This window comes from Ranitomeya imitator, chromosome 4, assembly GCF_032444005.1.
Source record: "Ranitomeya imitator isolate aRanImi1 chromosome 4, aRanImi1.pri, whole genome shotgun sequence".
NCBI classification, from domain to species: domain Eukaryota; kingdom Metazoa; phylum Chordata; class Amphibia; order Anura; family Dendrobatidae; genus Ranitomeya; species Ranitomeya imitator.
Window position 1 is genome coordinate 129,487,930 of NC_091285.1, and position 25,362 is coordinate 129,513,291.

Below are 25,362 nucleotides of genomic sequence, written 5' to 3' on the forward strand. Positions count from 1 at the left end.
GAAAGGCCCAAAAACAAACAGCAACTGAAAACCACCAAAGTGAAGGCCTGGAAGAGCATCAAAAAGGAGGAAACACAGCGTCTGGTGATGTCCATGAGTTCAAGACTCCAGGCAGTCATTGCCAACAAAGGGTTTTCAACCAAGTACTAGAAATTAACATTTTATTTTCAATTATTGAATCTGTCCAATTACATTTGGTCCCTTTAAAAACAGGGTGGCACATGTTAAGGAGCTGAAACTCCTAAACCCTTCATCCAATTTTAATGTGGATACCCTCAAATGAAAGTTGAAAGTCTGAACTTCAACTGCATCTGAATTGTTTTGTTTAAAATTCACTGTGGTAATGTCTGTAAACAAAATTAGAAAAATGTTGTCTCTGTCCAAATATATATGGACCTAACTGTAGCAGCTTTGTTAAAGATCACTGTTGCGAGCATGTCTTGTCATTTTTAATTCATGAAATAAATTTTGAAGATTTTATTCAAGGAGCTGGAACAAAGACTTATTTTTCTATGTTGCACATCGTCTCATCAGGACGGAGGTCCCGTGCACCTGGAAGGTGGTGAGCTGGCTTTATTTTCTTTTGTTGATTCCAGGTCTTAATGAATGCTATGATTTAAAGAATAATATAGAGGTAAAAAACAAAAAACAACATGTTGTATTTGGGAAAACAAAAAGGAGCAGGAATCACAATAGTTATGCACAACTGCAAATTTGAAATAAAAAATTGCTTCCAAATTCCACCTTTTAAGATTTCTTTAAAAAAAAATGTGAGTGCATCAAACAGCATTGATCAGATTTCATGTAGATGTGGTTTTCATCACCAACCACTCCGTCCTCCCTTCTTTTTCTTCTGTTGCTGTTTTTTCTTTGTGCCAGCAGCACCCACTGGTTTTTGATGTCTTGGTGGAACAACATTGCTGTTTGCTGTTGAAGGAGCATTTGTTGCTGCCACTCCAGGTCTTGGAGATGTCGGCGGACTGCTGGCAGTTTTGCTTGCATCCTTGAAACCAGAGAAATTATGGAATAAAGCAAATCCAATGTGCTCATTATGGTAGTTAAATATCAAACACTAGAAATATGAAAAAACAAATGCTCTTTACTGTGTTCATAACATTTTACACTTCAATGGAAAAAGCTATTCTTTATTGAAAATAATATTTCCTAAAGTGAAAAATAATTAGTTGTGCATGACAATTCTAGCCCATGATTTTATTGTAGCCAATATGCATGTCCATTATTATATAATGTAAGTCAAACATCTCATTATCACGAGGTCACTCACTGAATAAATGAATGCCAATACTCAGTTCATATACCGTGTTTTTCGGATTATAAAGACGGAAATTTTTTCCCCCAAAATTTGTGGCTGAAAAGGGGGTGCATCTTCTAATTTGAATGTAACTAACCGGCTGTGGTGGAGTGATGCTGCAGGTCCCAGACTGGTTAGATGAGGTGTTTGGTGGTGCGGGGGCTCCGCCAACATTTTAGTGAAAGCCCAGAGCCCTGCATTTTCCATTGTTTTCAATGTGGTGGACTCCAGAGACTGCGCATGCCCAGACTGAGATCTCAGAAGCAGAGATTTCAATCTGCAGATGAGCCTCCTCTGGCGGCCATTTTCCCTTGAGTCCACCACATTAAAAACCATGGAAAGTGCTGGGGCTCTGGGCTTTTATAAAATGTCGGCAGAGCCCATGCACCACCAAACACTCCCACTAACCAACCTGGGACCAGTAGCATCGCCCTGCAGTATCAAACCTACCCAATACTCCCTCCTTCTAGTATATCCCCACTCCGGTCGTGGCCAGCTTCTTGCAGCACAACCCTGCCTTCTGGGACCCCGTTTCACCACAGAAACCACCCCAGTAAGCTACAGTAAAAGAGGACTATAAGGTGCACCACCACTTTATTTAAACATTTGTTTCCTATTTTCCTCCCCAAAATTTGGGGTGCGTCTTATAACCTAGTGTGAAAACAACTGCCATCAACTAACTTTTTTAGTACTAAACAATTATGGTACCTAAAAGATATTGTTTCTCAATGCGGAGATCGACATGCTAAGCATGCCGAGATGAGGAGACTTAAAGCCGCAATGCTCCTGTGGGTAATATACTAATCATACAAATTGTCTCTTCAGAGAGGAAGAGAGCTAGAACTCTAGTGCCACCTATTGGAAGGTAGCAATCCTACAAGTCAACGATACTTCTTGGAGAACGGTCTGACGCTTCTGACACAGCCAAACCAGATCTTCGCTTTGCACAGAAGAGGGGCAGTACCCTGAAACACAGTGTCTGCAAATTGAGATTCTGGTTTGGCTATTATCCTAAGTCATGTGACAAGGCTATTTAAAGGGTCAACATTGACTTGTAGGATTGCTACCTTCCAATAGGTGGCAATAGAGTTCTAGCTCTCTTCCTCTCTGAAGAGACAATTTAGAGACAATTTGCAGGTACCTAAGGGACAAATGCTCTTGCAATGCAAGGTAAACATAACCAGCCAACATTTTTAATTACCTGACTTGCCCATCATATGGATTACAGAACATTGTTATCGGAGTCAAGTCTTACTTACAGTTCAGCAGTTACAGCAGACGTACCTCACTGCGTTCCTTTTCCAATTTGTTCCTTCTTCCCACGATAATATGATCTCTCCCGCATAGGCAACCATCGCTCTGGGTCTGGGGCAACCTTGGGATCATAATTCTTGGGTAACTTACCTAATTTATGAAAACACAAACACAGATAAAGTGGAGGCATGTACAGTGCATATTAGTAATGTAGGCAGGGCCGGCGTCAGCACCCGGCGTACGCAGGCAAGAGCCGGGGCCCTGGCGAGACGGGGGGCCCATTTATGGTAGTACACTGTCACTACATCCCTGCTGTGTGTGTGACTACAGTGACTCAAATCAAATCCGACATCACCCCCCGGCGCCCGGCGGCGCCTCGGCAGCAGGGGGCACAGAGCTCTGTCTGAGCCGTTTCGCTGGCGCCTGGCGCTGCGCAGCTGCAATAGCAGCAATACTCACCTCTGCCGGCCCGTCACCATGGATACACAATACTAAGAGAGTCACTTCCGGGCGACGCTGGGTCATCTGTCCTGTTACTTCTGGTCGGCTCGTCATCCTAAGAGCAAGAAGACAGAGCTGTTCCATTCGCTTCCAGAATCCATTCCAGTGCGCCGTCCACCATCCAGGACATGAGGACAGGTCCAGCAGCGGCAGCGCCAAGCAGGAGAAAATGAGCAGCAGCTGCAGTGAGGTGCACGTTCGGTGCACCCTCTCCTGTGTCCACAACTAGGGCGACGCATGGGCCGGCGAAGCAGTGAGTGAGTGACTCGTCTTCGGTGACGGTCCCAACGCTGCGCTTTACGGGGGTGGGGGAATGAATGGGATGCAGCCTGCTGCTGAGCCTGGGTCTGCTGCGTGACTCACTGACCCTTTTTTTACTTTCCAAATCTGATCTCAGACAGCCAGTGTCACCCATTTTAGGTGTTGCCGCGGTGTGTGTTATATACTACGTCACGGGGCTGTGCTATTACTACGTGCGCTGTGCTGTATACTGCGTGAGCTGTGTGTTATATACTGCGTCACGGGCTGTGCGTTATACACTGCGTCTGCTTGGGCTGTGTGTTATATACTGCTTGGGCTGTTATATACTGCGTGGGCTGTGTGTTATATACTGCGTGGGCTGTGTGTTATACTGCGTCACGGGCTGTGTGTTATATACTGCGTCTGCGTGGGCTGTGTGTTATATACTGCGTGGGCTGTACTATATACTACGTGGGCTGTGCTATATACTACGTGGGCTGTGCTATATACTACATGGGCTGTTATATACTACGTGGCTGTTATATGCTACGTGGCTGTGCCATATGCTACGAGGGCTGTGTTGTATACTACGTGGGCTGTGTCATATGCTACGTGGCTGTGCTATATACTACGTGGGCTGTGTTATATGCTATGTGGCTGTGTTATATACTACGTGGCTGTGCTATATGCTACATGGGCTGTGCTTTATACTACGTGGCTGTGTTATATGCTACGTGGGCTGTGTTATATACTGCGTGGGCTGTGTTATATACTACGTGGGTTGTGTTATATGCTACGTGGCTGTGCTCTATGCTACATGGGCTGTGTTATATACTACATGGACTGTGTTATATGCTACGTGGCTGTGCTATATTTCTCTGCTGTATCTGTGCATCATGAATCGTGGTATCTGTTAAAGGGGGGGGGGCCCACTGAGGCTCTTTCGCCCGGGGCCCTCTAAAACCCGGAGCTGGCCCTGAATGTAGGCTTCAACTTTGAAGGTCTACATCTACTTTAGCCCCCACATGACCAGAAGAGATTCTTTTTTTATGTGGCTATTTATTTTTTTACTCCCCTGCTTCCAAATAGCCATAACTTTATTTGTTCACCAACACAGCCACATGAGGGCTTGGTTTTGTGCATCAAGATTCAGATTTAACCCATATTTTTTAAATCTGACCAGTGTCACTTTCTGTGGTTTTAACTCTGGAACGCTTCAACAAATCCCACTGATTCAGAGATTGTTTTTTTCGTGACATGTTTTACTTCACGATAGTTGTAAAATGTATTCTATATGACTTGCGTTTATTTGTGAAAACATTGGAAATTTGGAGAAAATTTCGCAATTTTCAAACTTTTAATTTTTAGGCCCTTAAATCGGAGAGTTATGACACTCAAAATAATAAATAACATTTCCCACATGTCTACTTCACAACTGTATAATTTTTTAAAACTTTTTTTGTTAGGAAGTTACATGGGATAAAGGTTGACCGGCGATTTGTCATTTTTTCAACAAAATTTACACAATTATTTTTTTTAGGGACCACATCACATTTGAAGCGACTTTGAGGGGCCTATATTACAGAAAATAACCCAAAGTGACACCATTCCATCAAGGTGCTCAAAACTACATTCAATAGTAATCTTCCGATGCTTCACAGGAACTAAAGCAATGTGAAAGGAAAAAATGAACAATTAACTTTTTTCACAAAAATTTTACTTTAGCTTCAAATTTGTTATTTTCACAAGAGTAACAGGAGGAAATATACCCTAAAATTTGTTGAACATTTTCTACTGATTACAAAGATACCCAGGGTCGGACTGGCCCACCGGAGAACCGTAGAATTCTCCGGTAGGCCCAGGCACTGACACCTGCTGGCATATTGGCCAGCAGCTGCCTAGGGCCCCCACTGCTCCTGGGACCCCCAGCCAGTGGAGTGTCGCTAATAGCGGCACACCCAGCTGCTATGGGGCCCCCTTAGTCAAGGGGGGCTCTTCTGGTGCCAGAGAGCAGTAGATGGACAGGAGCCTGTCCCCGCTGCTAAAGAGAAATGAATATTCACGATTCCCCACGCCCCCATGGGCGTGGAGAGGCGTGAATACTATTTCACTTTAATGGTAGGCAGCGTTAGCCGCAGGCTGAGGCTAACACTGCCCGTCGCTGCTGCTGAATGGGGGCCCCAAAGGTTGGCACCTAAAGGGCGGCGATCCTTGATTGCGATCCCTGCAGCTTGGGACCAGAGTGGAGCTGCAGGGATCCACACCATCCTCCTTGCTGCCCGGCACTTCCTGTCTGAATCAGAGCGGCTGGATGACGTCATAATTCAGCGTGGCTGTTTCAGACAGAAAGTTGCCGGGATGTGCTGTGGCTCCTGGGAACGTGCGGAGAAGTGAGTGGGTCCTATGTGTGTGCCTACATGTGAGCGGCAGTGTGTGTGTGTCTGTGTGTGCATCTCTGCCTGCCTGCGTGTGTAGCTGCTGTGTGTGTGGGAGGCAATGATGATGGTGCTGGAGGCAATGATGATGGTGGTGGGGGCAATGATGATGGTGCTGGAGGCAATGATGATGGTGGTGGGGGCAATGATGATGGTGCTGGAGGCAGTGATGATGATGGTGCTGGAGGCAATGATGATGGTGCTGGAGGCGAGGATGGTGGTAGGGGCAATGATGATGGTGCTGGAGGCGATGATGATAATGGTGCTGGAGGCAATGATGATGGTGCTGTAGGCAATGATGATGGGGCAATGATGATGGAGGCAATGATGATGGTCGTGGGGGCAATGATGATGGTGCTGGAGGCAATGATGATGGGGCAATGATGATGGTGCTAGAGGCAATGATGATGGTGGTGGGGACAATGATGATGATGGTGGTATTGGCAATGATGATGATGATGGTGGTGGGGGCAATGATGATGGTGGTGGGGGCAATGATGAAGATGGTGGTGGGGGAGGCAATGATGATGGTGGGGAAGAAAGCAATGATGGTTGTGGTGTAAAGGACAAAGATGGTAGTGGTGGAAAGGACAATGGTGGTGGTGGGGGAGGAGGCAATGATGGAGGTGGTAATGAGAACAATGATGATGGTGGAGGGGGCTGCATTATACCCTTTCAGGGGGGCTGCATTATTCTCTATGAGGGGGCTACATTATAATTCTGTGGGGGCTGCATTATTCTCTGAGGGGGCTACATCATACTATATGAGGGGAGCTGTATTATGCCCTATGAGGGGCTACAGTATATTCTATGTGGGGCTGCCTTATGAGGGGTTGGCATTATACTCTGAGGGAGCTACATTATATTCTGTGGAGGGGCTGCATTATATTGTATGTGGGGGCTGCATTTGTCTCTCAGGTGGCTACATCATACTATATGAGGGGAGCTGCATTATGCCCTATGAGGGGGCTACAGTATATTCTATGGGGGGTTGCATTATACTCTGAGAGGCTACATTATATTCTGTGGAGGGGCTGCATTATGCCATATGAGGGAGCTACATTATATTCTATGGGGGGGCTGCATTATACCTTATCAGGGGGTTGCATTATATTTTGTGGGGTGCTGTATTATACCCTATGAGGGGGGCTGAATTATATTCCATGAGGGAGGCTACATTATATTCTATGAGGGATCTGCATTATATTCTATGGGGGCTGCATTATATTCTGTGGGAGGCTACATTATATTCTATGAGGGGGCTACTTTATATTCTATGAAGGGGCTACCCCAACCCCTGCTACATAATTAAAATGTGTACTACCCTATATTATGCCTGATATTAGCGTGTTTTAACCGCACAATTGATGGTCTTGAATGTATTTCTATGTAGCTACATAGTGGGCCCCAAGAATGATTTTCTCTGGTGGGCCCAAGGTGCTCCAGTCCGACGCTGAAGATACCACATATGTGGAGAAATACTACCATTTGGGTGCACAGCAGGGCTCGGAAGGGAAGGAGCACCGTTGGACTTTTTGAACGCAAAACTGTCTGGAATCGAGAGCAGACTCTGTTGCATTTGAAAAGCCCCTGATGTGCCTAACAGTAGAAACCCCCACAAATGACCTTATTTTGGAACCTAGACCCCTCAAAGAACTTATCTAGATGTGTCATGAGCACCTTGAACCCTGAGGTGCTTCACAGAAGTTTAGAACGTAGATCTGTCAAAATACAAAATCACATTTTACCCACAAAAATGTACTTTTAGCCGCAATTTTTTTAAATATTTTTACAAGGGTAACTAGAGAAAAGTATTACCGTATATACTTGAGTATAAGCCGACCCGAGTATAAGCCGACCCCCTAATTTTGCCACAAAAAAATGGGAAAACTTATTGACTCGAGTATAAGCCTAGGGTGGGAAATGCAGCAGCTACCGGTGAATTTCAAAAATAAAAATAGATGCTCCATACCGTTCATTATGGCCCCATAGATGCTCCATATAAAGCTGGGCCACATATAATGCTCTGCACCGTTTATTATGGCCCCATAGATGCTCCACATAAAGCTGTGCCATATATAATGCTCTGCACCGTTTATTATGGCCCCATAGATGCTCCACATAAAGCTGTGCAATATATAATGCTGCTGCTGCAATAAAAAAAAATGACACTCACCTCTCTTGCTGCCCGCAGCTCCTCAGCGTCCCGTCTCGGCGTCTCTCCGCACTGACTGTTCAGGCAGAGGGCGGCGCGCACACTAGTACATCATCGCGCTCTCTGACCTGCACAGTCACTGCAAGAGGACGCGGAAGATGGAGCGGCGCCTGGCGGGTGGAACGTGGACAGGTAACTATGACATACTTAGCTGCTCCCGGCGTCCCTGGCTCCTTATCCCTGACAGCTGGTCTCCGGGAGCCGCAGCCTCTTCCTCTGTCAGCGGTCACCGTTACCGCTCATTAGAGGAATGAATATGCGGCTCCACCCCTATGGGAGTGGAATCCATATTCATAACTTTAATGAGCCGTCCCACATGACCGCTGAACAGGGGAAGAGCTGCGGCACCGAAGACCGTGGGACGGGCAGGGGGAACGCCAGGAGCACCGGGACTAGGTGAGTATGCGACATTCCTCTCTCCCCCTCACCCGCCGACCCCACCGCCGATCATGACTCGAGTATAAGCCGAGAGGGGCACTTTCAACCCAAAAATTTGGGCTGAAAATCTCGGATTATACTCGAGTATATACGGTAAGTTTCTTACCGGTAACGGTAAACCAGTGTTTCTCCACTCCAGTCCTCAAGACACCACAGCAGGTCATGTTTTCAGGATTTCCTTAGTATTGCATAGGCGATGGAATTAATGCTTGAGCAGGTGATGAAATTATCACCTGTGCAATACTAAGGAAATCCTGAAAACATGACCTGTTGTGGGGTCTTGAGGACTGGAGTGGAGAAACACTGGTTTAGGGGGAGGCAGAAGCGACCCAAGTCTTCCTCAGGTGAAGATGACGGAGATGAATCACCGGAATCCTCAGTCCTCCTTTAATCAGCAGACGAATCCGATCCCGGAAAGTCTATCTTACGCTCCTTCCATCTAGATCTTTCCCCTTGAGAAAGGGACCTTATGGACTCCCTCACTTCTGTTCTAATGAGGTCCTTTAAACTTGCTGCGAAGTTGGGAGTTCCTTCTGCAACCTGAGGGGGGATAAGCAAGTGGCAATATAGTCTAACCTAGAAACTACTGATGCTCCACCCCTCCCCCTTCCTGAGACCTCACCGTCTGCTGGACACAGGGGGAACATAACTTTCGGACAAGAGTCCGGTAGGGGCCTTCCACAGAGGGCAAATTCCCTGTGCTTTGCCTTAACTGTGCACTTCTTTCCCTAGAGATTTAAAACATAAGGGGAAGGCTGTATCACTGAGTGAACATTCACGAAGATCACATACTAGTGCCTGCAGAAAATAAATAGCAGATCATGAGGGAGGGATTTCTCAGCTGATCTTATTGACCCCCGTCTGGAAGACCTCCTGCGGCTGGATCGATCACTCAACTGATCCCGACTGGTCCCATCCAGGGTTTCTGGCTTGCAGTTTCCTCCTGCGGCAGTAGCTGCTGCTGTTGCTCACTTGCTTCCATTGTGAATAATGGGGCCCTTGTGGAGTTCTCCATATATGCGCTCCCTCCCCGGTATCTGGGTCAGCAGGGCATGCCATGCACCTCCCCAGAATCCCCCCCAACAAGTGCCCAGGTCCGAGAATGGTGGGACCCATGTGCGCAGGGCTCCGGAGTCTCCCAACCCCAGCTCCAAACGCACTTCCGGCCCCGTCGCCAACGTCACCATGGCGACCCCGATGATGCAGAACGTGCTAGAGGTTTGCCAAGTAACGCCTGAGGTTAAGGCTTCATATGCCCAAGGCCCTGGCCATGCCCCCAGGTGTGACTAGACACCGCCAGACCCGGAGCATGGAGCCCTGCACCTGATGGAGCCGCAGAGACCCAGGGAGCATACCCTGCAGGCCCCTTCCGGAGACGACAGACCTCCAAAACCCGCTCCCTGCTGCTCGCTCACTCTCGTGCAGTTCAACGAGGACCACCGTGGCACTTCCAGGAGCCCCGTACTGGCCGAGGTAGGGGACCCCCCGCTACCTGAGCCAACCGTCCAGGCCTGATATCCGATGTCTCCTTGCAGGTAACTGTAGGAACAGAGTCCCATCAGGAACAGGAAACCAACTGATGTGTGGGAGAGGTGCCACCCTTTTGTATCTGTAGGTTTCCAGTTCCTGAAGGGTGGATCCCCTCTCTCGTGGTGCTGTCATGGGAGTCCGAATAAATGGACCCTCAAAAGCCGGATTACTTACAGTACTAGTAATGCTCTTTTAATGAGTCCACAACGGCACCCACTAGAGAGAGGGGATCTGCCCATAGGAACAGGAAACCTACAGAAATAAAAGGGGCAGTCGACCTCTCCTCCTCAGTTGGATTTCAGAGTACCAGAGCAACCGTCCAGTATTAGGTATATACAATATAAAGTTATATATTCAAAAATGCTATTTTGCTATCTAATCATTCATAATTTTTTACATGCAATATTTACAACTAGCTTAGGGAGGGAAGTGAGTGGTTGCTGTCGTGGACTCATTAAAAGAGTATTACCAGTAAGTTATCCAGCTTTTTACCCTTCGCCACGACAGCACCCACTAGAGAGATTTCTAGAGATCCATCTCCTGGGTGAGACCACAGTGCTGAGTTCAGCTCTGCCAAAGGCTAAGTCAGAAGAGGATGAGAGATCAAGTCTGTAGTGATTATAGAAAGTAGATGGAGTCGACCATGTAACAGCCTTACATATAGATTCAATTGGAACGTCTGCTCTCTCAGCCCAGGAAGATGTCATGGCTCGAGCTGAATTTGCCCTTATACTCTCCGGAGGATCATTATTTTTTTATGGAGTATGCCAGGTAAATCGTATCCCTGATGCAACGAGATAAGGTGCCCATCGTGACTCCATACCCTTTTTTGCGGCCCTGAAAGGATATAAACAGAGCCCTGCAGTGTTTCCAGTCCCTAGATCTATGTATTTCATGACTGCCATTTTCACGTCTAGGGTATGAAATTTTTCTTCTTCTGGAGTAGAAGGGTGACTAAAGAAGGAGGGAAGAAAGATTTCTTGAGATCTATGAAATTTTGCTGCCACTTTAGGGAGATATGAGGGATCTGGTTTTAGTATTAAAATATCCTGGGATATTAATAAAAAAGGTGGGTCTATGGATAGTGCCTGGATATCAATAACCAGTGCCACTAGAAGGGCCGTCTTTGGAGATAAATATTTTAGTGGATTTCAGTCTAATGGTTCAATTGGTGATCCTGTCAGGGCCTCCAGGACCAGATTCAAGTCCCACGGAGGAATACGAGATATGTGAACCGGATTTATAAGTTCACATGCCCCTATGAATCTATATATCCATCTATCTCCTGCTATATTATGACCATAGAGCGCTCCTAGGGCAGAAATTTGGACTTTTAATGTGTTAACAGATAGACCTAAATCTCTACCTTTCTGTAAAAATTCTTAGATAGGTGTTATCGAAACATCCCTGGAGCAGGTGTCTGTGTAGAAATCTAAGAATTTTCACCATATTTTGGTGTAAATTTTTGTTGTTGAGGGTTTTCTGCTCTGTAAGAGTGTATTAATTAGCCTTTCTGAGAACCCTATTGATCTTAATAACTGCCTCTCAAGTTCCAGGCCATCAAGTGTAGACTGTTTACTTGAGGATAGAAGAACGGGCCCTGAGAGAGCAGAATGGGAACTGAAGAAAGGACCCAAGGGTCTGATACTGATATGGCCTGCAGACAGGAGAACCACGGTCTCCTGGGCCAGAATGGTGCTATCAAGATTATTCTCATCTTCTCTTCCCTGATTTTCCTGATGACCAGCGGCACAAAATTATTGGTGGAAAGGCGTACGCTAGTTTGAAATGCCAAGGAGCCTGAAGGGCATCTACTTTCTCTGGATGATCTGTTACACTCAGGGAGGCAAATCTCTATACTCGCTGGTTGTGTCTTGTGGGAAAAAGGTCTATTTGAGGAAGATCCCACATTTCCACGATCTTCCTGAATATCTTGGGGTTCAGACACCATTCTCAACGTATGGCGGCTTAGGAAATCTGCTTTTTGATAGTCCTTGCCCTTGATATGAACAGCGGAAAGGGATAGTAATTGACCTTTGGCTAAATCGAAAATTTCTTTTGTGGAAGACACCAGGCTTTCTGATCTGGTTCCGTCTTGCCTGTTCACATAGACGACTGCTGTGGTGTTGTCTGACATGACTCTTACGTGTTTTCCTTCAAGCTGTGGGAGATAATGGTGCAGAGCATAACTAACTGCATCTAATTCTTGTAAGTTTGATGTCCCTTGTGATTCTCTTGTATTCCACAGACCCTGTGTGACATTGTTTCCCATATAGGCCCCCCATCCCATAGGGCTAGCATCCGTAGTGATTATACATGAAGGTTTCACCACCCATGGGACACCTCTAGATAGATGGCTATTATCTAACCACCAAACTAGAGACGATAAAGGTACCGTCACATTTAGCGACGATGCAGCGATATAGACAATGATGCCGATCGCTGCAGCGTCGCTGTTTGGTCGCTGGAGAGCTGTCACACAGACAGCTCTCCAGCGACCAATGACGCCGAAGTCCCCGGGTAACCAGGGTAAACATCGGGTTACTAAGCGCAGGGCCGCGCTTAGTAACCCGATGGTTACCCTGGTTACCATTGTAAATGTAAAACAAACCCACTACATACTTACATTCCGGTGTCTGTCATGTCCCTCGCCTTCAGCTTCCCGCACTGACTGTGAGCGCCGGCCGTAAAGCCGGGTTACTAAGCGTGGCCCTGCGCTTAGTAACCCGATATTTACCCTGGTTACCAGTGAACACATCGCTGGATCGGCGCCACACACGCCGATTCAGCGATGTCAGCGGGTGATCCAGCGACGAAATAAAGTTCTGGACTTTCAGCTCCGACCAGCGATGTCACAGCAGGATCCTGATCGCTGCTGCATGTCAAACACAACGATATCGCTATCCAGGACGCTGCAACGTCACGGATCGCTATCGTTCTAAAGTTGCTCAGTGTGACTGTACCTTAAGACTTCCTCGGATAGAGTTATTACTCCCCCAAGGCGACCTTGCAAACTTCTCTCTTCAAAGAGGATCTGATGCTGCAGCTTTCGAGTACGATACTGGACGCATTGGACCGCTGGGATACAAGACAAAAGGGAACCTAATAGGGACATCACTTCCCTTAGAGACATCCGGAGTCTGTCCATTGCTGCTCTAATTTTTTTCTTTAATGGGTAGAATTTTTACCTCTGGGAGTAGGCATCTCTGACTCATTGAGTCTAGGTGAAGACCCCAAAAAATTGGAGGGTTTGTGGTACAAGCCTGGATTTTTCGAAATGAATGATCCACCCTAATCCCTGTAAGGACGAAATTGTGTCAGCTAGACAATCTTTACATTGGGTGGCCGGATTTCCTACTATGAGGAAGTCATCAAGATATCAAGATATGGTATAATTAATGTGTCCTTCTGATGTAAGAAAGCCATAACTTCCAACATCACCTTTGTGAGCACTCGGGGAGCCATAGAGAGACCAAAGGGCATCGCTGTGAACTGGAAGTGGTGGATCTTTCCCGCAAAGTACACCACCACTCTGAGGTGCTTATGATGTCATGTATGGGTAGAGGATAGTACGCATCTCTCAGATCTAGGCCAGCCATCATACATCTAGGGAACAGAAGTTTTATGGCAGATTTAATTGATTCCATTTTAAATTTATGATTGTGGATGAACGTGTTCAATTTTCTCAAATTAATAATTGTCCTAAAGGAGCCATCTGGTTTAGAGACCGGGAATGAAGGGGAATAAAATCCCCTTCCCACCTGGTCTTTCGGAACCTCTATTAGAACTCCCTTAGATAAAAGGCTGATAATTTCTGACTCAAGAGCCGCCTGTTGTATTGGCGACCTGAGAGCTGTGAGGGTATGTGCACATGCTGTGGATTTTGCTGCGGATCCGCAGCGGATTGGCCGCTGCAGATTCACAGCACTTTTCCATAGGTTTACAGTACCATGAAAACATAAGGAAAACAAAATCCGCAGTGCACATGCTGTGGAAAAAAAAGCGCGGAAACGTAGCGTTGTTTATTCCGCAGCACGTCAATTCTTTGTGTAGATTCTGCAGCGGTTTACACATGCTCCATAATAGGAATCCGCAGGTGTAAAACTGCAGGTGAAGTCCGCACAATAAACACGGTAAATCCATGGTAATTCTGCAGGAAATCCGCAGTGCGGATTACCTGCGAATTTACCAAAATCAGTCCAGAAAAATCTGGAGAGTAATCCGCAGTGTGTGCACATAGCCTATCTATAAATGATTCCTGGGCAATCTGATGGAATAATATCCTCACGCCTTCTTTAACTATGTCCAAGATCCAGGGACTCGCTGTTATTGTTTCCCATTTTTTGGAAAAATATTTTAGTCTGCCTCCTACTGGAGGATCAGGATTATCTATATCCGCCACCTTTCCGGAAGGAAGATCCCTTAAATATGGCACCTTTTTGTTTGTCTTCCCTTGTAGTCCAACGACTGTCTCTCTGACGTCCCTCTCCTATTAAATGGACGTCTCCTAAATGTTCTCCTATAGAATGGAAGATATGGATTAGGAAAACCTTTCTTTCTTTTGAATTGGTGAGAATCTCATGTAGGACACTTCCAAAGAGAAACTCACCCTGACACAGGATAGCGCAGAGTTTTGATTTAGACTGTGTGTCCCCCTTCCAGCTTTTGAGTCAAGGGCGGACTGAGCCGGGTGGCAGGAATGCATATGCCCCCCGGGCCGGTGCCTGAGCAGCTGGACAGGGCCGCTGGAGGACCGGCAGCGATTTTAATACATAGCGCATTCCGCCAGCCGGCCCTTTAAATCTTGTAAGTCAGGTCCCGTCCTGTGTGTGTGCGCACATTGCCGGCGCTGAGAAGCGCCGCGGTGGCTGTTATGACCTGGTGGTCAGGACAATAATGGACCTGGTGGTTAAGAGCACACGGAATGACCTGATAGTTACTGATAATAAGGACGAGCTCTGGGACGTGGGAACTCTGCTGACTGCAATCCCTAATCCTATCAAACACACTAGAAATAGCCGTGGATTGCGCCTAACGCTCCCTATGCAACTCGCACAGCCTAAGAAACTAGCTAGCCCTGAAGAAAGAAAAATAAAGCCTACCTTGCCTCAGAGAAATTCCCCAAAGGAAAAGGCAGCCCCCCACATATAATGACTGTGAGTAAAGATGAAAATACAAACACAGAGATTAAATAGATTTAGCAAAGTGAGGCCCGACATACTGAACAGACCGAGGATAGGAAAGGTTACTTTGCGGCCAGCACAAAAACCTACAAAAAGACCACGCAGAAGGCGCAAAAAGACCCTCCGCACCGACTCACGGTGCGGAGGCGCTCCCTCTGCGTCCCAGAGCTTCCAGCAAGCAAGACAACAATAAAAATAGCAAGCTGGACAGAAAAATAGCAAACCCAAGAAATACAAGCTGGAACTTAGCTTCTGCTGGGAAGACAGGTCACAAGAACGATCCAGGAGTGAACTAGACCAATACTGGAACATTGACAGGTGGCGTGGAGCAAAGATCTAAGTGGAGTTAAATAGAGCGGCAGCTAACGAATTAACCTCGTCACCTGAGGAAGGAAACTCAGAAACACCCACCAGAGGAAGTCCATGGACAGAACCAGCCGAAGTACCATTCATGACCACAGGAGGGAGCCCGACAACAGAATTCACAACAGGCGGCCTGTGCTAGTGCGCGAGCACGGCTGCGTTCCTAGTTCCTGCACGTGCTCGTCTGCTGCCTGTGCCAGCGCGGGCAAGCAGGAGACCAGACCACGCGCGCATTGAAAGATTTGAAATGTCTGGCGCGCATAGGGCGCCTCCACCTGACTGTGTCTGACGCTGGCCGGCCTTCACCAGCGTCAGAGAAAACTGCTCACCAATGCCTGGGATCCTCTTCACCGCCGACGCTGTCACGCTGGACAGGACCCGCCCCACCTCAGCCCTTCATTCTCCCGACCTCCCACCATCTCAGGGGCTTGGGTGAGTCCCAAGATGAATTTTTTTTAATGTATATACAGCAGTTGCACCTATATAATGTGTATAGACTGCTATATATACATTATATAGGTGATACTGCTGCATATAATCTCTATACCACCTATATGATGTATGCATAGCAATCTATATCTTATATAGGTGACAGCTACTGATGCGTATATACCTTATATAGGTGACACTGCAGGGTGTGGTTATGTGTGTGTATATATATATATATATGTATATATATATATATATATATATATATATATGTGTACATGTATAAACAGCAGTATCATCTATATAACATATATACATCAGTAGCAGTATTGCCTATATAAGATATAGACTGCTATACGTAAATTATATAGGTGGTATAGTTATTATATACAGCCACGTAGTATATTGCCCAGCCACATAGTATATTGCCCAGCCACATAGTATATTGCCCAGCCACGTAGTATATTGCCCAGGCACATAGTATATTGCTGAGCTACGTAGTATATTGCCCAGCCACGTAGTATATTGCCCAGCCACGTAGTATATTGGCCAGCCACGTAGTATATTGGCCAGCCACGTAGTATATTGGCCAGCCACGTAGTATATTGGCCAGCCACGTAGTATATTGGGCAGTCACGTAGTATATTGCCCAGTCACGTAGTATATTGCCCAGGCACATAGTATATTGCTGAGCTACGTAGTATATTGCCCAGCCACGTAGTATATTGCCCAGCCACGTAGTATATTGCCCAGTGATGGAGTATACAGCACAGAGTCACGTAGTATATTGCCCAGTCACGTAGTATATTGCCCAGGCACATAGTATATTGCTGAGCTACGTAGTATATTGCCCAGCCACGTAGTATATTGCCCAGCCACGTAGTATATTGCCCAGCCACGTAGTATATTGCCCAGCCACGTAGTATATTGCTCAGCCACGTAGTATATTGCCCAGCCACGTAGTATATTGCCCAGTGACGGAGTATACAGCACAGAGTCACGTAGTATACAGACTTAAAATAAAAAATAAACATACTCACCCTCCGATGAAGTTCTGGCCCTGTACCGCACGAGGCAGCTTCCAGTCCCAGGGCTGGTATGAGCGCAGGACCTGTGATGACGTTGCGGTCACATGACCGTGACGTCATGGCAGGTCCTTCTCACATACCATCCTTGGCACCGGAAGCTGACGCTTGTATGGAGCGGTCACCGGAGCGTTGCGAGGAGCGGGAAAGGCGACGGAGGGTGAGTATAGCAGGTTTTTTGTTTTTTTTTTTAAATTATTTTTAACATGACATATTTTTACTATTGATGCTGCATAGGCAGCATCAATAGTAAATAGTTGGGGACACACAGGGTTAATAGCAGCAGTAACGGAGTGCGTTACACCGCGGCCCGTTACCGCTGCTATTAACCCTGTGTGAGCGGTGAGTGGAGGGGATTATGGAGCGGACACTGATTGTGGGGAGGAAGGAGCGGGCGCGGGCACTGACTGCAGCGGAGGGAGTAATCGGACTGTGCCCGTCGCTGATTGGTCGCGGCAGCCATGACAGGCAGCTGCCGAGACCAATCAGCGACGACAGACAGAGGCCGCGACCAATGAATATCCGTGACAGAAAGAAAGACAGAAGGACAGACAGAAAGACGGAAGTGTGACCCCTAGATAATTATATATATATATATATATATATATATATATATATATACATACTTCTCACCTGTCTTGCCTCTCTGTCGCCTGTGGCTCTGCCCCCGAGTTAGCCCCGCCCCTCCATGGCTCTTCACAGTGTCAGACGCTGCTGGAGGGGAGGGACCGGAGCTTCTGCTGCTGACTGCAGGTGCGGGGGGGGAGTCACAGCGTGTGTGACTGTGTGCCCCCGCTACACTGCAGCCAGCAGCTCTCTGCACGGCTGTGCGCACTGCCAGCGCTCTGCTCCAGTCCTCACTATGCAGGGAGGAAGGAGCAGAGAACGAGTGCGCGCAGCCGCGCTGATATCCGCCCCCTTCCTACGCCACTGTATGGCAGCAAACCTCGGAGAGAAAAACATAGATTTCGAGGTGTCATTATGGGCTAAGCGTTGACTTTGCCCTGAACAAACATGGCGGAACTGCACTAATGGCTGTAAGGGAACGAGTGGTGCGGACACGTCCCAGGAGTTGCTGGCAGCCCCGCCCACTCCAGTGCTAGCTCCTCCTCTTCCGCATTCGTGGCGCTCACGCTCAGCTCAGTCAGTGCGCTGTTTTCCAGTGTGGAGGGCGGCTGTGTGTAGGAGTCTCTCTGACAGAGCTGTAGCTGAGGGCCGAGGCTCGTCACTGTACAGGGGGCTTAGGAACAATAGCAGGCGGGGGTCTCACACGTACTGCGAGGGTTCTGCCACGAGTCGTGTAGCAGCATGAGGCAGCTTCTGTCTGTGGAGACCTAAGGCTGCGGCTCTCGGCGGGCCTCGCACATGGCCAGACCCTGAGCTTTCTGCGCCTCAAACTCATTACTTTTTATTCATTTTGGTTGAACCCTGGGAATTTTTTCATGGAAGGAAACAGTCGTTTTTCTTGTGGCTTCACCGCTTTTATGCTCCCTAAAATAATGAAAGTGCTGCACAGTGATAAATATGGCGGAGCTTTCGCTATGAAACTGAGCAGTTTTCCCGCCACCGCTCTTACTGGAGTGACATTTGTGACTTTATAAAGTCGCCATTCGTTAAATGCCTCGTATGCGTAGCTAGTGGCCTCCACATTCTCACTCCAGGGTGGCACAAAATGGCATCATCTGTGGAAAGCGGAGCAGAAAAAAATGGCTTCAAATTTCTCATTTTCCCCACAGTGTGATGTTTTTGTGCTATTAAATAAGACATTTTTTAATGTATTAAAATACCACACTGACTTAAAATGTGAGCGCAAAAAAACTAAACCTAACATTAGCCAACCTAGACTTCAATGACCAGGCCAAATTTTACGATTCTGACCACTCAATTGATGAGGTGATAGCTCTGGAACGCTTCAACGGATCCCAGTGATTCTGAAATTGTTTTTTTTTGCGACATAGTGTACTTCATGACAGTGGTAAAATTTCTTTGACATGATAGCGTTTATGAAAAAAAAAATGGAAATTTGGCAAAGTTAGCAATTTTTAAACTCAATTTTTTATGCCCTTAAATCAGTGTCATATCACAGCATAGTTAAGAAATAACATTTCCCACATGTTTACAACACCAGCACAATTTTTGAAACATAATTTTTTGGGGTTAGGAATTTATAAGGGTTAAAAGTTTACCAGTGATTTCTAATTTTTCAACAAAATTAACAAAACCATATTTTTTAGGAACAACATCACATTTGGAGTGATTTGAGCGGCCTATATGACAGAAAATACCCCAGAGTGACACCATGTATTCTAAAAAATCCCTCAAGGTGCTCAAAACACATTTAAGAAGTTTATTAACCCTTCAGTTAGAAAAGGAAAAAAATGGACATTTAACTTTTCTCACAAAAGAATTACTTTAGACCCAAACTTATTTTGACATGGGTTACAGGAGAAAATGGACCCAAAATTTTCTGTGCAACTTCTGAGTATATCGATATCCCATATGTGGGAGAAATCCACTGTCTGGACGCAAGATAGAGCTTGGAAGGGAAGGAGCGCCATTTGACTTTTTGTTATCAAGTGCGGGCGCCATGTCGCTTTTGGAAAGCCGCTGATGCGCCTAAACAAGTAGAATTAATCGCCCATTAAACAGACTTATATACCCGACAATACATCTCCTGAAAACCCACTGCCTTTAATTCTTGTTCCTGGATCCCCACACATGTCCCGAAATAAAAGAAAATGTAGGCCTTATCCTGAATATAGGTTTAGTAAAAAAAAAAAAACACTCCTACAGGACAACAAAAGCTGTCCACAGCACCCCTGTATTTGCAACCTTCATGCCCCGAGTTCTTTATGAAGCCCTGGTGAGATTCCTCCACTTCATTGACAATTCCCAAGCCCCCCAAAGAACTGACCCCCAACTATGATCAGCTAAATAAATTGAGACCGCTAATTTCCCTCCTGGAAAACTATTTTCTACAGTCCTATACTCCAGAGAAAAATGTGGCAGTCGACGAGTCCTTGATGAGCTACAAGGGTCGTCATAATACAAATTCTAAGTCTATTCAGTAGGACTGTCAGCTGTGTATCCACCAGACTTCTGCACAACACAACTGATTGTCCCAAAACCATTTATAAGGCATGAAATCCCACTTATTAACCCCTTAGTGACCGAGCCAAATTTTTGAAATCTGACCAGTGTCACTTTATGTGGTAATAACTCTGCAACGCTTCAACAAATCCCAGTGATTTTGAGATTGTTTTTTCGTGACACATTATACTTTATGATAATGGTAAATTTTGTTCAACATTTTTTGTGTTTATTTATAAAAAATATAAAAAATTTGAGAAAAATGTTAAAAAATTTGCAATTTTCTAAATTTGAATGATTATCCCTTTAATCCAGATGGTCATACCACAGCAAACCATTAATAAATAACATTTCCCACATGTCTGCTTTACATCAGGACCATTTGTAAAATATTTTTTTATTTTTTCAAAGAAATTTACAAAATTTATTTTTTTAGGGACTTATCCATGTTTGAAGTGACTTTAGGGGTCCCATATATTGGGAAACCCACAAACGTGATACCATTTTAAAAACAGCACCCCCTGACATATCAAAAACTGTGGTCAGGTAGTTTATTAACCCTTCAGGTGCTTTACAGGAATTAATGCAAAGTGGTATGACAGAAATGAAAATGTGTATTTTTACCACCTAAATGTCTCTAACTTCTAAACAGATTACTGCAGCCGTCAGACTCTAAGGCCGCTATTTGGCCATGAATTGCCATGGCAAACATCAGGACAACAAAATCATGATATGAGGGTACCAATTGGGACAAAGAAGAAGCCCCCACGCCCTGTTAACCATTTATAATGATGTAGTCACTATTGACAGCAGCATCTAAGGGGTTAAACAGATTTAGATGGTGGAAATACTGATCGTGGCTGGTACAGCAAGTTGTCAGCTACAGTGTACAACTGACAGATGCTGGATTGTCACCTGTATGGGGATACTATTCTCTTATATCTCAGGTCAGTTAAAAGACGTATTGGCGGTCATTAAGGGGTTAAACCTGACAGGGAACACCTGTGAAGTGAAAACCATTCGCGGTGACTACCTCTTGACGCTCATCAAGAGAATGCCAAGAGTGTGCAAAGCGGTCATCAAAGCAAGAGGTGGCTACTTTGAAGAACCTAGAATATAAGACAAATTTTCAGTTGTTTCACACTTTTTGTTAAGTACATAATTCCACATGTGTTTATTAATAGTTTTAATGCCTTCAGTGTGAATTTAAAATTTTTATAGTCATGAAAATACAGAAAAATCTTTAAATGAGAAGGTGTGTCCAAACGTTTGGTCTGTACTCAAGAATATATAATATACAGGAGGAGATGACATACAGTAAAGCAGGTATATACTATTTACAGGGGAGATGACATACAGGTATATACTATATAAAGGAGATGACATACAGGTGTATACGATATATAAGGGAGATGACAAACATGTGTATACCGAGGGGAAAATGAGAGGTGAGAGGTGAAAATGGGAGGAGTGAATGAAAATGAAAAGGTGTGAGTGCAAAATGAGAGGAATGAGGGAAAATAGTGGAGTGATAGGAAATTGACAGATGTGAGGTCGAAATGACAAGTGTTAGGAGGAAAATAAGAGGAGTGAGGGGGAAAATGAGAGGTGTGAGGGAGAAAATGAGAGATGTGAGGGGGAAAATGAAAGATGAGAGGGGGAAAATGAGAGGCAAGATGGGAAGATGAGAGAAGTGAGGTGCTAAATGAGAGGCGTGATGGGGAAAATAAGAGAAGTGAGGTGCTATAACTAACCACAGATATTTACTATGCCCAGGCAGCGCCGGGCTCTTTAGCTAGTATAGGGTATATTTCTGAACCCATAAAAACTAGTGCAATAAAATTTGAGATGTTCCTCAGAACGTACAAAAAAGAATCCTAAAAGAGACGGTGAAAAAAATGCAAATTGTAAATTTTCAAACTTGTGTCGCATCAACTGCATAAAAAATGGTGGTATCAAACTACTCACGACCTCCCTAAATAAATAGATTAGATAGTACAATTTATAAAAAAAGACATTTATGGGGTATTTGTGTTGCTTTTGAACCACAGTTTCTGCAAATGTGACAGTCTGTTTCAAATAAAGCTAAATTTGTCACATTGTGCCCCTTCCTGTCTGAGCACTGCCGTTTGTCCACACAGAACTTTTTGACTACACATCGGATATCACCGCGCTCGTAAGAAAGTGGGTAACAAATTGCGGGATCCACTTTTTGGAGTAATCTCGGACAAAAGTGAGAAATTCAGGTCTAAAACAAGATTTTTGTGAAAAAAATAAACTTCAATATGACGACCTAATGTTGTCAAATTCTGTGTCGTACCTGTGGGTTCAAATTGCTCAATATGCCTCTGGATAAAATCTTTGAGGGGTATAGTTTCCAAAATTGTGGGGGGCTTATGCTGTTTAGACACATCTCCAAACCCGAAATGGCATTTGCTCTCACAATTTTAAGATTAAAAAGTCAAACGGAGCTCCGTCTCTTCCGAGATCTGCCGTGCACCCAAAGGCTGTGTGCACTCGTTGCAGATTTTTAACCTTTTTTCGCTATAAAAACGCGAAAAAAACGCATACATTATGCATCCCATCATTTAGAATGCAGTCCGCAATTTTTGTGCACATGATGCGTTTTTTCCCCGCGAAAAAAACGCATTGCCGTAAAAAACGCAGCATGTTCATTAATTTTGCGGATTTTTTGCGGATTTACCACTATATTATTGCATTGGGAACCTCCAGAAAAAAACGCACCACAATAGCGGTAAAAACGCATGCGGATTTCTTGCAGAAAATGTCTTGCACAGGAAATTTCTGCAAGAAATCCTGAACCTGTGCACATAGCCAAACAGTGGTTTACTCCAAGATGTGGGGTATCAGCATACTAAGGACAAATTGCACAACAGCTTTGGGTGTCTAATTTCTCCTGTTAACCTTGGGAAAATAAACATTTTGGGGTGGAAAAATTATGATTTTGTATTTTCACGGCTCTTCGTTAAAAACGTCTGTGAAGCACTTGTGGGTTCAAAGTACTCACCACACATCTAGATAAGTTCCTTGCGGGGGTCTAGTTTCCAAAATGGTGTCACTTGGGGGGGTTTCCACTGTTTAGGCACTCTAGGGGCTCTCCGAACATGACATGGTGTCCGATCTGAATTCCAGCCAATTCTGTGTTGAAAAAGTCAACCGGCGCTCCTCTTCCGAGCTCTGCCGTGCACCCAAACAGTGGTTTACCCCCACATATGGGGTATCAGCATACTCAGGAAAAATTGCACAACAACTTTGAGGGTCTAATTTCTCCTGTTACCCTTGGAAAAATAAAAATTTGAGGCAAAAATATCTTTAATGTGGAAAAAATATGATTTGTTATTTTCACGACTCTACTGTATAAAGTTCTGTGAAGCACTAGTGGGTTCAAAGTACTCAGCACACATCTAAATAAGTTCCTTGGGGGGTCTAGTTTCCAAAATGGTGTCACTTGTTTTTTTTCCCACTGTTCAGGCACATCAAGGGCTCCAAACGCAACATGGCGTGCGATCTCAGATCCAGCCAATTCTGCGTTGAAAAAGTCTAATGGTGCTTCTTCCCTTCCAAGCTCTGCTGTGTGCCAAAACAGTGGTTTACCCCAACATATGGGGGTATCGGCGTCTTCAGGAGAAATTGCACAACTTTTGTGGTTCATTTCTCTTTTTACACTTGTGAAAATAAAAAAATTGGTTCTGAATTAACCCCTTTCTGACATTAGACGTACTATCCCGTCTAGGTGGGGTGGGCCCGTATGCCCACCGATGGGATAGTACGTCATAGCGATCGGCCGTGCTAAAGGGGGGAGGGCGGCCGATCGCAGCCGGGTGTCAGCTGACTATCGCAGCTGACATGCGGCACTATGTGCCAGGAGCGGTCATGGACCGCCCCCGGCACATTAACCCCCTGCACACTGCGATCAAACATGATCGCAGTGTTCCGGCGGTATAGGGAAGTATCGCGCAAGGAGGGGGCTCCCTGCATGCTTCCCTGAGTCCCTCGGAGCAACGCGATGTGATCTCGTTGCTCCGAGGGTCTCCTACCTCCTTCCTGCAGGCCCCGGATCCAAAATGGCTGCGGGGCTGCATCCTGGTCCTGCAGGGAGGTGGCTTACCAAGCGACTGCTCAGAGCAAACGCTGGTAAGCCTGCAGGAGTGCACATCAGATCAGCAACCTTACACTATAACATGATGCCCCCCCCGGGGGTGTTTTTAATTACAGCAGGATCCTACCGTCTCATATAAATATAAATGAATCAAAGAAACAACCATATTTTGGACATAATATGATAGTACACAATGTGTAATAGGATATATATGATATATGAGATATATAAGAGATAAATCGCTAAGATACTAGCAAAAGTTGGAAGAAAAAAGAAAAGATCAAAATCCAGCTAAAATATGTATAACCTTTATTTGAAAACTACATAAGGTGCAAGGAGACACTGGGACAGACAGAATGCACAAATAGACAAACTAGCATACATAATTTGGTATCGGGGGCACAATGTATTCAATAATAATACAATAATAATGACTGAGGCGCCACAGAATGCATGGAAGGAAACTTTACACAAATCAAGGAACAAGACCATTTCATAAAGACCTGTGCACACTCATAAAAATAGAAACACATTTTTATTATCACAAAAAAGTACACACAAGGTTATAAAACAAGTAAAAACAATGCGCCAACACCCTTTCCCATATCAAATAGCAATTGCTTATAAGATATACACAACCCCGAATCATGAAATGATCATGCAAAACAGATAACAAGATTAATCAGTAGAACAGTAAGTGGAATTACCATACATGAAAATATACAGATGCTATAATTATCCAATAATCAATTTCAATTGATGCATGATTGTATGCATGATAAAAACAGTCCACAATACCCAAAAATTATTATAGGCAGTTAATGGGCGTCCCCATAAATGCCTCACACGTGTCAAAAATATATACAAGCTGAATGGTAAAATGCGGGGATTGGGTAAGTTTAGCCCCACTTCAAATCTCTGCTAATGAAGCATATGAGCCCCAGTACGCAAAAAAATGTGCAAGCCAAATGGCAAAGTGTGGGGGTCGGATAGGTCTGGCACCCCTGCAAGTCCCTGCTATATGCATGAGAACTACTGCGATGAGACGCATATAGGGACGCAGATAAGAATTATGAAGCGTAGCCTGCAAATCCTCCTAGATACCAGACATACTCGGGGTGATCCTCGACTCTGCACTCTCTTTCAAGCCACATATCCAAGCCCTTG

General features: G+C 45.3%; 1 protein-coding gene across 1 annotated transcript; it reads right to left on the reverse strand.

Moving 5' to 3' along the window:
• Positions 1 to 427: 427 nt before the first annotated feature.
• On the reverse strand, positions 428 to 17,914 carry LOC138675564 (signal recognition particle subunit SRP72-like). The gene is made up of 4 exons (XM_069763922.1): positions 17,619 to 17,914; positions 3,026 to 3,122; positions 2,597 to 2,716; positions 428 to 1,003 (listed from the first exon to the last, which is right to left on the reverse strand). The coding sequence occupies exons 2-4, from the start codon at positions 3,119 to 3,121 to the stop codon at positions 821 to 823; spliced, it is 399 nt and encodes a 132-aa protein (XP_069620023.1). The 5' UTR covers position 3,122; positions 17,619 to 17,914; the 3' UTR covers positions 428 to 820.
• Positions 17,915 to 25,362: the final 7,448 nt, after the last annotated feature.

What these genes read in the sequence shown, in the direction of transcription:
- LOC138675564 (XM_069763922.1), bottom strand. Translation starts at nt 3,121, where the DNA reads ATGACGAGCCGACCAGAAGTAACAGGACAGATGACCCAGCGTCGCCCG. An exon ending in ATGGTGACGGGCCGGCAGAG is followed by an intron (nt 2,717 to 3,025) that starts GTGAGTATTGCT and finishes TTCATAAATTAG; the next exon opens with GTAAGTTACCCAAGAATTAT. An exon ending in TGGAAAAGGAACGCAGTGAG is followed by an intron (nt 1,004 to 2,596) that starts GTACGTCTGCTG and finishes TCTGGTTTCAAG; the next exon opens with GATGCAAGCAAAACTGCCAG.